Genomic DNA, 13,143 nt, shown 5'->3' on the forward strand with positions numbered 1-13,143 from the left:
ATTAGTCGACTAATCGTAGCAGCCCTATTACAAAATAAGCCTGAAAGCGGACACACCTGAAACCCGGCAAATATAAATGCTTAGAAATGAAGAAAGTAAAGAAGAAGAATCCCTTTTCTTTGATTGGGTAACATGGAGCCGGCGGCTGATTGGTTCAGCTTACAGAACAAAGAGGTTACCTGAAGAGAGAACGGCAGCCAGTCACCGGCCTCGCCCGGTACGACTGTGTCTAAACTACAATCTGCAGACTCATCTGTCTGCAACACAACGGGGTGCACAGGAAGAACACACAAGAGTTACAACTTCTGGAAGCCACATTGGGAGGAGGCTTCAGCTGAGGGAAACACAATTAATGTTTGAAACATCTATTAAGAAACATGAGTGAGAACATAGCAAATAATGTTAATATGAGGTTTAAAATAATGCATAGAATATATCTTCAGATGTTAGTTTAGATTAAAGGTTTACCAGAAAACACTTTTGCTTTCATATGCATAATGACAGAAGTCTTCTGAATTTTATTTGATCTCTTATTTTACAGGAATAGGCCTTTTATTGCAAGCCTTTAATACTAATTAAAAAACATATTAATGTGTTTAGGGGTTGTGGATTGCTGGAGCCTATCCCAGCTACTGTTGGAGGCAGTCGTCACAGGGCCACGGACTCACATTATCACCTACGGGCAACCTATAAAGGCTGTTTTTAGACTGTTGGAGGAAGTGGAGTTCCCACAGAAAACCCACGCTTGCACATGCAAATGGGATTTGAACCCATGTAAAAAAATTGAGTGCCAACCACTACACCTCCACCCACAAGGTGGGTGTGAATAAAAACTCTGATCTTGGACCAAAACTTGACCAAAAAGGTGGCCTCTGTGTGATTTCCAAAAAATTTTGTTTAGACCACTTATGTTATGACCCAAATCCAAACATCATCTGCCTTTTTGGTACAAATAGGCTACCGTAGAAAGGCATTAGGGTAAATAAAACAGCTTGAAAAGTCATTTGGGGAGAGGACACATGATGCAAGTCCATCTTGAAATTTGAAATCATGAAAAAAAAAAACTTTTTCTCTAAAAACAAATGTCAAGACCTCAATAGCTGTTTGTCCAAACTTGTGTAGCCCCACCCTCATGATTCCTGGCTGTTGGGTGTAGGGATCATCACACATGCTTCTGTTTAAAATGCTGGTCTACTGGCAAAAAATGCAATGAAAACTCATACTAAGAAAAAAAAAAAATTTTCACACTGAAATATGGCCAAAAATGTGGACTCTCCTAGTGTATATAAGTCTTTAGAGAGGTTTAATCTGATGAGAGAAAAAATGGCCAAAGGCTCTCCATTGATGATTTTGAAATATTTTACGTTTTTAACGTCCAAGAACGTGATCAAATTGACAAAAACTTAAAAGTAACTTATACATTTATCACAAAAAATATGTTAAATTAGCTTCTGTGATTGAGAAGTATTTCTCTTATTTTATCTTGTCATTTAAATAATCTATGAAATGCTTAAAAATTTGGGTTGTAAGATATATTAGAACTGAACTGGACCTGAGTGGAAATCAGACTTTATGCTACATGAATCTACATGACTGAATTACTGGACTGGAAAAAGAATACAAATGTGTTGGACCACCACTAGGGGGTCTTCTGTCTCATGAAGTTCAGCAGAAAATCTCCAAAAATTTGTTTATGAGGGCAGTTGACTGTTCTTTCACGTGAGACACATTGGTCTAATTTAAATAATGACCCTGGAAACTGGAGCGAATGATTCAAGCCATACACAGCTTGCATTTTATCTGCTGAATCAACATAGATGTGAAAGCTGATTTTTTTTCTAGTCTTTAACGGTGAAAAAGCTGTTGAAGTGAGCTGTTGGAGAACAGAAACTGATGCCACAGAGACCAAAAGTTCACGTTGTGCAGACAAAATACATTTGCAAAAAAGATACTTGTGGTCTTTCTCATATGTGAAGTTGAACTGCTTCCTTTGTGCAGCAGAGGGAAAATGAGAGACAGCCCGGCGGCGTACCTGTGAGCCTCCGGCGAGGGGGATGACACAGGTCAGCAGGTTTCCGATCACAGTTTCCAAGGGAACAGTGAGGCCATCCACATGGACTGTATAGATCAGACCCAGACAGTTCTGATCCAAATAGAGAACACACAAGTCAGAGGGACACTTTATCTGATCTCTACTTGATCTACTAAATACTGACATTGTTTAGAGCTTTTGTTTACAATAAAAAAAATGCTTACAAGCCGGTGTGTTTATTGTTGTGTGTTTGTAAACATACCGATTGACAAACATACTTTGACACAACTTCACTGATTTCATTGACTGTATGTAGAGAACTGGAATGAGTGACTCCACCCTCCCTTGTGTTCCAAACAGGAAGTACCTGCTGGCTCCAAGAAGCTAAAATCCCATAGACTTTTAAAAAGAAATACACAGGTTTTACTTTATCAGAATCACCGTTCTTCCTCGGATTCATTTTTCTAAACATCATCTTGATATTCCTAATTTTCAGGTTTTAAAATGACAAATCAGATACCTCAATATAAGTGTGGATTTCTAACAAGCTCTCTCCTGATTGGTCAAAGTGGAGGTTGCCATAGAAACAAGAAGTTAGCTTGGACCAATAACTGCTTAATGATGTCGACTGGATTGACTTCCTTTTATTTTCTATGGGTGACGTCACACTCACTCAGTCCAGTTCTCAGATACAGTCAATGCTTTCACTACACTCTTAAATATACACGTTTACATTATTGTAATGTTTATATGTAACATTTTTATTAAGCTCAATGTGAGTAGCATGAAGAGAAACACAGAGTTCTGCATCTCGTCTCACCCTAAAAACCTCGGTGTAATCAAGCTGGGACACCAGAACCAGACTCTTCGGGGCGAAGACTTTAGCCGGTTGAACAACATCTGGCTCCTCGTCTGCCTCATCCCCCCTGCTGCCATCAGCTTTCTGCAGGTGACAGCGGTCATATACAAGTCAACATACGAGTGCATGAATGCAGCTTTGTGTGGTCAATTAGGGCTACCACAAATGTATTTCATTAGTGGACTAATCACCGATTATTTTTACCAATTAGTCAACTAATGTGTAAAGTGGATGTAAAGAACACATCTTAAATACCATAAGCTCTAAACTAACAAAAATAACCAGGGTTAAGATAGTTTATTAAACTTTTAATACATATTGCATCCTCTGTCCTTCATTAGTCTTAGGGCTGCCACAAACGACTATATTAATAGTCGACTAATAACCATTTTTTTTTTGATTAGCCAACTAATCGGTCATGTGAAAACTGGGTGTAGAGCATACACCGAGACCATAACCAATTTAAATTAACTAAAAACTATATATACAGCATTACCTGCGATAATGTTAGTGCGAATGCTGTAAGCTGAATTTGGCCACTGAACATGCTAGTGCTGATAGCTGAAAACACTGAAATTGATAGCTAAAAACACGAAAGCTAACATTTTAGGTGAAAACCAAATTAACTTAAAAAATGAAAATTAGCCAAAACAGCTAAATGAAGCAAAAATATTAGCTAAACTCCAAAATAGCCTAAAAAACAAAAATCCTAATATAGCCAAAACAGCTAACCTGCAGCTGAAATATTAGCTGAATTCCAAATTAGCCAAAAAAGCTAGCATGTAGCAGAGACATTATATCCAAATTAGCCTAAAAAACCTTTATAAATGCCAAATACAGTCCATAAAGCTAGCAGAATGCCATTATAACTGTCAACTTTACAACACTCAGACTCCATATAATATAAAGTAACGACTAATCGACTATTAAATTAGTCATGGACTATTTTAATAGTCGATTAGTCGACTAATGGCAGCCCTAATTAGTTTCAGGGATTAAACAAGATTAAATCAAATGAGAGAGAGATAAGGAATGTACGTTCCATCAAACTCGTTTTGACAGGTGCCCCGCTCCTGAAGATGACGTATCAATTAAATATTAATTTTATATATGACGGGTATATAGGGTCAAGGATCACCTGTCAAAATGAGTTTGATGGAAATTATATTCCTGATTTCTCTAATGAGGTCGCCATCTGAAACAAGGAACTAATTATCACTAAATATCAAGTTTTGGTCTCACTGACTCAAAAAATGAAAAAAGGGCATTTTTTTGGTCCTGAACGCTCACAACTTTGTTCAGCTTTACTACATTCCATTTCATATTAAGGAAGAACTAATCGGTTATTCTAATAGTCCATTAGTCATCGATTAGTTGACTAATTGTGGCAGCCCTACGGTCAATACACAAAAACACCTCAACATTAATGTCTAGAGAGAAGAAAAACCATGCTGTTCATCACCTGTAGATTTTCCAAACACTCCCAGAAGGTGAAGCAGGCACAGTAGTGGCGGTCTGAGTTAATGTCAGTCAAAACTGCTACAAAGAAAGAGGCCGGCTGCTGCTCAGGGACCACCTGCCAGCCGCTGGGCTGACAGAACTGTACGGAAACAGAGGGGTTGTAGATGAGAGGGGGACACCATGTAGAATAGAAGAAAGAAAGATCTGGTCAGATCACACATCCTTTCCGTTTTCTCCACAATTATTTTTAAATAATTCTAAAAAGCTAAAGTCCTGCATGGTTTAAACTGGTGTATTTACTTTGGTAAGAGGAGGAGCTGAGCTGCTGACTGCTCCGCTCAGACAAGTGTAAACAAAAGTGAGTCAACTTTAACATTCTTTCTTTTGAAAGTTATCATTTTCATTATTGTTTTGACATTTACCTTTACTTTAGCCTCATGTTTGGATCAGAGAATCAGTGAATACTGACAAGCGGCTCTACTGCTGACCCAAGAAGCTCTCAGAGCCGGACACTTTAATCTCTACTAGCAGCAATAGCAGGCAATGTAACAATGTCACTCTGATTTCTTCAAATGCCACAATTTAAGGGATTATCATTCTAAAACAGCCAAGTATTAATAGGTAAATAAATAAATACAGATTCTAAAAGCCAGTAAAAACAGATAAACAGAGAAAAATAAACATGTACATTATTGGGCCTTAAATGTCTCATCTGGATATCAGTGCAGCCTCAATTTTTCAAGCCAAATCTGAATTCTTCCCCTACGGATTCTCCCTACCCCTACATTTAGCCCTCCAAATAGAGAGTTATGGAAAAATAGACTGTGTCCAAATTCCTCCCCTAATCCCTAACTACTAAAAAAGGATATAGTGCGGGAATATCTAGTGGATTTTAAAAGCAATTCGGACACAACGCTCACAACTTTTCTTTTGCTTTTCTAAATACTGGATATAACGTCACAGATTTTACAAAGTGATAATCAAATTGATACGAACATTTCACGAAGTATATTAATGACTCCATTGTGTTCTGATGATGAAAAACTGGATGGTTTATTTAAAACTTACATTTAAGCCCGTTTTTGTTTTTCTTTTTTTGTGCAAAATTTGTTCAAACGCAATGCATTGTGGTCTATATTCTCTAATGTAGTGACCATCGATGCACGCTAGCTTTTCGCAAAGACTTCTGGGAAATTTCTTGAGCACTCGATTCGGACAGCGCTACAAAATGGTGAACGCACTAAATAGTGAGTAGGGAAGGAATTCGGACATAGATATCTTCAAACTTGAATGTCACTCCCACTTGATGATGTCATCAATAGTCGCCGGTCAGCTATGTTCGCGAGGAGCTGTTAATGCTCGTACATAACAACAGCGGTTTTAGAACTTTAAAAAGGTCATTAGTTACATTTAAACGTTAACCCCATCAAAGAAATGTGTTTCTCAGAATACCTGCATCCCTCCGCTACAAGGGTTAGTCCTTAAAAAACTATTTTCCAAATGCCCCTACGATTGGAGGAGTAAGAAGAAGCTGTAGAGAAAGAATTCCGATTCGGCCCAAGATCCTAAAGATTCTGACACTCCTGGAATACATTCCTATTAGCAGAAGGAAAACTTGACCTTTTAGTGGCGCAAATCTAAAAAAATAAAAACCCTAAGCACATTTTACACACATTTGATGTAGATGTTTGGGTGAAAACTGGGCTGAATTTTGGTTAAAAAAAAAATCAGCTCACATCCGAATGAATGGATTACTACACTTTGGAACAAGTTAGAGGAAAATAAAAAGGTAAACCGAGAAAAGAGGGGATTCAAAACTTGTGATCAGCTTCAGAAGTGAGAAAAATAGTTTGGATCTGGACTAGTCTAAGATGGAAGATCAACTTCAGCTACTTGAAGCTGAGAAGTGGCGCTCCACCTCACAAGTGTCTTATTGTTCTGAGTCTTCACAGAAAAGTCAAATTTATATTTCTAGACCTGAAAAACTATAACTCCCTAAATCCTAACATGATGATGGTCACAAATGTGTTGTCCGGGGCGAACGCCAGGGTCAGCATCTACTTACCAGCTCAATGCCTTGTGGGAAAGGACTGTCCTCCCAATCCTTCTCAGGGAACCGTTGGAGAATGCAGCCTTGACCCTCTCCCTCCACTGCAAGAGGACACAACAGACGGAAGGAGGCAGAGGTCAGTCTGGACTGTTATCTGTTTGCTCGAATAATCTTAGGAACAACAATACTACACATTTTCAGGGAAATGTTAGCGTTCTACAGTGATAAAACTTTTCTGTCACTCAAGATCTCCAAAAATATATTTTTTTAAAAGTGATAAAAACATCCGAAGCTTCTTGACATTTAGAAAATGTAAGCAGAACCTGGTATAGCTGCAGTTTCAACAGTTTCTTTTATGTTTATCCATTATAATCTGCAGTTAAAACAGAGAAACAGCTTGTTTGTTGTGATTTTTGACATAGTTTATACTACAGCTGCTTTTGTTAAAGATTAAAAGGATGTTTTATGATTGTTAGCTGCTGGTTAATGAGCACATTTCTGCTGTTGGAAACGGCTTCTGCTGACCATGGCTTATCAAAGCAGCACAATAACACAACAAAGACTGACTTATGTAACCACAACAAGTCCGTCTTTCAGCCGAAGCCCGGCAGGCAGCTTAAAGGCACCATTCATTCACACAGAGAATACACTTAAAAATCCCAGACAAAGGAAAAGAATCAAGACTTAGAATGAGACGAATCCCAGAACTGTGCTGTGCTGAAAGGAGAGTGTCACCAGCTCTAAAGCAAACCATACAAACTAGAAAAGACCCAGACGAATAGAATAGAAAATGAGGATTTGTCAATGAGACTTTTAGAGGCCCAAATAACACCCCAGCATGAAGCCAACAAGCTCCAGAAACTTACAGCAGACTGCTTACATCCTTCCGGCTCTCAAACGTGTGTTGCACAGAAATGAAATATTCAAAGATCTCAGGAATTATGGGTAGTTTTCTGCAGCAACATATACTTAGTTTCTTTGTAAAAATGCAGAAAATGACTCAGCAGACCCAACAGGCTGATGCTTCACACTGCAGCATCCAGAAGGAAAAGAACCGTGCACCAACAACAGACTATAGGCGTAAATGTGCACCGATTCTTTAAGGAAAAGCCTTAGAAAACGGTGCTTCCAATTCCCCATAAAAAATAGACAACCATGACAGCTCGCACAAGCATCTTCCATTAAAGCTTTGCTGTGGATCAGAAGGTCTCCAGTGCAGCACAATCATCTACTAGCACAGGTCTACAGTTCAATCACACAGGTTAATCTTCCAGGTAGTCAGAGGTTACCCATTACTCATTTTTAAAGAAGCAGCTCTCAACAAGTCTCTCTTTTTGTTCTGATCTTGATCATTTTTGGGGAGTCAGAAATGAAGTTTCTCTATACCAAGGGTGTCAAACACAATCCCACAAGGGGCAAAAATCCGTAACACACCCAAGGTCGCGGGCTGAACAGGATAAACAGTTAATGAACACTCTAAAACAACATTTTTAAAACTTTAAAACTGTAACCTTTTAACAATTATGATATTTGGCCGCTGAAGATCCTAGAGCTGATAGCTTAAGATGCTGAAATTGATAGCTGAAACGGTAAAGTTAATATCTGAAAACGTTGAAGCTGAGAGCCAGCTAAAATATTAGCTAAATGGCAAATTAGCAGCTAGAATGTAGCTGAAAAAAATAGCTAAACTTCAAAATATCCTAAAAAAAAACTGAAAAAGGGCCTAAATTAGCCAAAACAGCTAGCATGTAAATATTAGCCTAACTTCAAAACAGCCAAAAAAACTCAAAAAGAAAGGTTTAAATCAGCCAAAACAGCTAGCATGTTTCTGAAATATTAACTCCAATATTAATAGTAATAAATGCCAAAATAGTCCAAAAACTAGCAGAATGCCCATTTTTAAAACTTTAAACCATAACTTTTTAACATAATTATGAATAATAAAAGGCAGGAATATTATTCCAGAATAAATTAACTTAAACCTTAAATAACCTTTAATATTTTACTTTCCAGAAAAATATATTTCGTCAAAATTTTACAAGTTAGAAATTAACGCAAGATAACATCGGGGCATTAATAACAATAAAATAAAATGATCTGGAGGGCCGGATTAATTACCCAGACAGCCGAATAAAATGCCACAAGCAAGTGTTTCATTTTAAACATTTTTACTTCTATTTTTCCCCAAAGTTTAATTCATTAGTATTAAAGAACCCTTTTAACTTAAAAAGGTGTTATTCTGGAAGTCATTTAAGTTAAATAAAACAGAAAGTACTCATCATTGACCTGCAAGTTCTTTTTGTTTGGTCAAGAAAATCAAACTTTCTTAAATAATTTCATGACTTTTGTTTCTGTGTGCTCTTGCCTTATGCCATGCAAACTCAACTTTTTAAGCTTTTAGGAGTATTATAATATTCAATCCTCACTATAAAGAACCACAAAGCTCATCTCCTCCCATACCAACAAAAATGAGCAGGTGCTCACGTGCTGATGTCACAAAGTGAGAACATGCCTTTAAAGGAAGATTCTGCGCTGACAGCACCGCCCCCAGACCAATACACAAACCCAATTTCCCAGCAGAGCTAACAGTGAACAGCAAGAAATGTTCCTTTTAAATGCACAATGACATATCTTTCAATTGTGCCGCATCTCTAATATCCACCGGGTCTAACTGGTCCTAACTGAGAGAAGCAGCTCACACAATTGAATGACCTTTAATTGTGTTTATTTTAAATCACAGAAACTATTGTGTGTGAACTAAACATATGCATCAGAAGACTTGCAGAAATCATAAAAATATGTCTTAAATCACTTAGCTATCCATCCATCCATTTTCTAAACCTGTTTTGTCCCTTTCGGGGTCACAGGGATGCCAGAGACTAACCCAGCCACTTCTGGGCAAAGGCAGGTAGACCCTGGGCATGTCGCCAGTCTGTCACAGGGCCACAATATACACACTCTTATTCACACCTAGAGACTAATTAGAGGAACCAATTAACATATGAAGCATGTTTTTGGACAGGGGGAGGAAGCCGGTGTCCCCCATTGCTGATTCTGCTTCTGGTTCCCCAGCAGGGACTTAAACGGGGACCTTCTTACTATAGGGCGAGAGCGCTAACCACTGCACCACCGTGCAACCCTCAGTTAACCAAACGAAACATAGGTCACATCTGAGACCAGGGAGATCCCACGATGAATGCGGGGGTTGAACTCCACCTCTTTTTGCATTCATTGCAAACTCCAAACATACACTTTTTGGGAGACGATCTAGAAAAAGCACATGTAGCTCTGCTGGTTCTAAGTCGTTTGTTACCTTAAAGCTTTCTGGAGCAGAGGTTTTCCATTCAACAGACTCAAACTATTGAGTTTCCCTTTAAAGAGTCAAAGCTAAATGGAGTGTAAAAGCAGCAGGTTAAGCTAAGTTAAGTGAAAACTCCCTTTCAGTCAGAGATTCTTAAAAAAAAATAAATAAATAGGAGCACAATAAGGATTTCCTTCTATTCAATAGGGCTGCCATGATTAGTCGACTAATTGAATCGACTGTTAAAATAGTTGACGACTAATTTAAAAGTCGATTAGTTGTTACTTTATAGCATATGGAGTCAGAGTGTAGTAAAGTTGAAAGTTAAAATACCATCTTGCTAGTTTTTTGGACTATTCTGGCATGTATTAAGGTTTTTTAGGCTATTATGGAGTTTAGCTACTATTTCAGCTGCATGCTAGCTAGTTTGGCAAATTTAGCATTTTTTTCAGTGTTTGAAGCTAATTTGGCATTTAACTAATATCTCATCTGGCTGTCAGCTTCAAAATTTTCAGTGATCAACTACAGTGTTTTTAGCTATCAATTTCAGCATCTTCAGTGCTAGCTATTTTAGCTAATTTTGTTTAGTTTTTTTTCCGTTTTTAGGATAATTTGAAGTTTAGCTAATATTTCAGCTGCATGCTAGCTATTTTGGCTAATTTAGGATTTTTTTTTTAATTCTTAGGCTAATTTGGAGTTTAGCTAAAATTTCAGCTACATGCTAGCTATTTTCTCCAACAGGCTTTTTTCAGGTTTTTTTTAAGCTAATTAAGCATTTAATAAATATTTTAGCCGGCTATCAGCTTCAGCGTTTTCAGCTATCAACTTCAGTGTTTTTATCTATCAATTTCAGCATCTTCAGCTATCAGCACTAGCATCTTCAGCAGCCATATTCAGCTTACAGCATTTACACTATCATTATCACAGGTAATGTTATATATCTAGTTTTATTTAGTCTAAAGCTAATGGAGGTTAAGATGTGTGCTTTACACCTTGCATGACCCGATTAGTCGACTAATCTAAAAAATAATCGGTGATTATTCGACTATTAAAATAATCATTTGTGGCAGCTCTACTTTTCAAGCATGAGTTGGAGATTCCCTATTCACCCATGCTCCTCCTCAACACAACAGAGACTGCCACAACTTTGCCATCTCTCAGCAGCTCAGGGTCAAAACCTTACCACAACAATCAAGGAGCTAAATTTGTTCTGAGGGAAAAAAACAGACCGAAACTGAATGGGGTTTAACATTTGACTAACCTACAACCATGTGCAGCCTTTTCACTTCTACAAATCAGCTGCTCTACATCGACTATAAATGTTTTCCATTCTTTTTTACAAACTGATCAGAGATTTTTTTTTATTTCAAGAATGTTAAGGTTGAAAATATAACAGCACAGGAGTTCGAACCAGCATGAAAGGATGTGTTACGTTTACTCTTTCCATACAGCGAGCGTTTATGTTTCCACACAAACATACAGAGGAAATGAAATATCAGTCATGATACAGATGGAAACTTGTGACTCTTGACCACTTCAGGGAGCTGACGTTAACTTCAAGTCCTTTGAAAAAACAAAATGTAATTCAGCTCATGTCAAAGATGAAGAACTCTTGCAGCTTGAACAACGGAACCGTTTGGCCAAAACCAGAGATGGTCACACAGATAATCGGCTCTGTTTGGGCAGGTGTGAAAACGAACCTGACCAAAAGGGAACTCTGAAAACACTCATCACTCAGAAGTGACCCTTCATCTAAATGTGAACACTATCCAGGGAACTAAAGACAAAGCAAAGAGAGGAAATGGCCCGTTCTGGATCGGATCAGAAAAAACAGCTCCAATCTAAAGAATAAAGAACATATTTTGAGTGGACACAGGGGCCAAAATTTAATGATTAAGTGAAAAAAATGTACTGGCCAAAAAATTTAATTACTGACCAAATTATTATCCTATTTTACACATAAAAAAAACCTAAGCATTTGACTTTACAATGATAAGATGTTGAATGCAAACAGAGAGGAAATCACAACATGACTAAAACATCAAATAAAAACAACTTTACTGCTTTGTTTTGCTTTTGTCTGAAGAAACTTTTTAAAGTAACACCTTTCTTGAGTTCCTGATCAAAGTCTTTGCTCTCTGCTTTTGGTGTTTCACACTGTCAAAGAAGTGTTATTTTTTCTATCCCAAATGAGTTCTTTCTGTTTTCTTAACCACAGCAGCAAAACACAGTGCTGAAAAAGCCCCCTTTGAAAACAGCCTGGAAACATTACAAAGTTTTGGATTATTGTCATTATTAGGGTTTATAGATTGAACCATGATTTGTACTTTTTAATAGGACTGGGTTGATAAAATCGATTAATCGATTTGAATCGATTTAAACTTAACAGATCAATAACCCATTCATATAAATATAATTGATCTAGCACATAAAGCTAAACTCTGCTAGCTTGATGCTAACTTTTAATTCCTTGGTCGACCCAAACATACATTGCTGACTAAATAAACATCTTTATAAACTCACAGACATGAATTTTCCAAACTCTTTTAAGGAAATATTTTTAAAGTAACTATTTGTGGTCCAAAACTTCATTTTTTTGGTTCATACTGTCTTCTTCTTCTGGAATAAGGTGTAATGCTATATTGTGAGCTCCACCTAGTGCCCAAACTGAAACACCCTCCAGGAGAGGCAGAACAATGTTTACAATGTTAATGATCTGAACATTTTTGTTAGAACTTTTGTATTTGAGAAACCACGTAAGCTATTAACAATCTCATTATTTCATACATTTTACAGTATGTGAACTGTATCAGAGTAACATAGATATATTCAAAACATATAGTAGATTATTAATTATTTCTAAACAAATGTGTCTAAAATGCGTAAAATCAAAATTGAACTCAATTTAAGAATTCTGAAAAAAATCAGGAGAACAGGAGATCAGAATCAACAAAATGGATAAAAACACTAAGATTAAGACAGAAAGAAATAGTGTTTGTCACTTTAAATAATTTTTTTCGTCAATCTTCTGGTTAAGTTTAGCAGTAACATAAACAAAAAAACATCACTGTTGTTTTGAATCATTTAACAACAAATCCTTAAAATGTTCTCCACAAAATTCTGCCTACTCTTTTTGTTCTAAAACATTGCGTATTGGTGCAAAGCCGGTATGAAAAGCCGCCTTTCTGCGCTGCCAAATCAGTGGATTCCCGCCGGTGATTACGTAATCACTTCACTACTGTACAGGGCTGCGCAAGGCTTCTTTTTTCTGCCCTTCAGAATCATCTAGAATGACATTAATTTCGTCAACGGTTGAAGAGTTACTAGAATCAAAAGTTTGCCTCGTGTAGAAACAATCTGTGAACCACCAAAAAAAAAACACAGAAAACAGCAGCTTTGACAACAATGACCATTCACCCACAGTGATCAACCTTGTGGAG

At 37.3% G+C, this 13,143-nt stretch overlaps 1 protein-coding gene across 6 annotated transcripts in view; it reads right to left on the reverse strand.

The window, feature by feature from the left end:
* Positions 1 to 13,143, reverse strand: part of sbf1 (SET binding factor 1) — a 63,684-nt gene that overhangs the window by 37,175 nt on the left and 13,366 nt on the right. For 4 of the 6 annotated variants that reach the window (XM_036210228.1, XM_036210227.1, XM_024285695.2 and 1 more), the window contains exons 2-6: positions 6,418 to 6,503; positions 4,354 to 4,491; positions 2,853 to 2,975; positions 2,033 to 2,143; positions 180 to 257 (exon numbers count right to left, since the gene is read on the reverse strand). In XM_036210228.1, coding sequence (XP_036066121.1) covers positions 180 to 257; positions 2,033 to 2,143; positions 2,853 to 2,975; positions 4,354 to 4,491; positions 6,418 to 6,503 — 536 coding nt within the window. The remainder of the gene's footprint in view (positions 1 to 179; positions 258 to 2,032; positions 2,144 to 2,852; positions 2,976 to 4,353; positions 4,492 to 6,417; positions 6,504 to 13,143) is intronic. The other 2 variants (XM_024285715.2, XM_036210230.1) reach the window with 1 other exon arrangement.

This window comes from Oryzias melastigma, linkage group LG23 (genome assembly GCF_002922805.2).
Source record: "Oryzias melastigma strain HK-1 linkage group LG23, ASM292280v2, whole genome shotgun sequence".
In the NCBI taxonomy this organism is placed as follows: domain Eukaryota; kingdom Metazoa; phylum Chordata; class Actinopteri; order Beloniformes; family Adrianichthyidae; genus Oryzias; species Oryzias melastigma.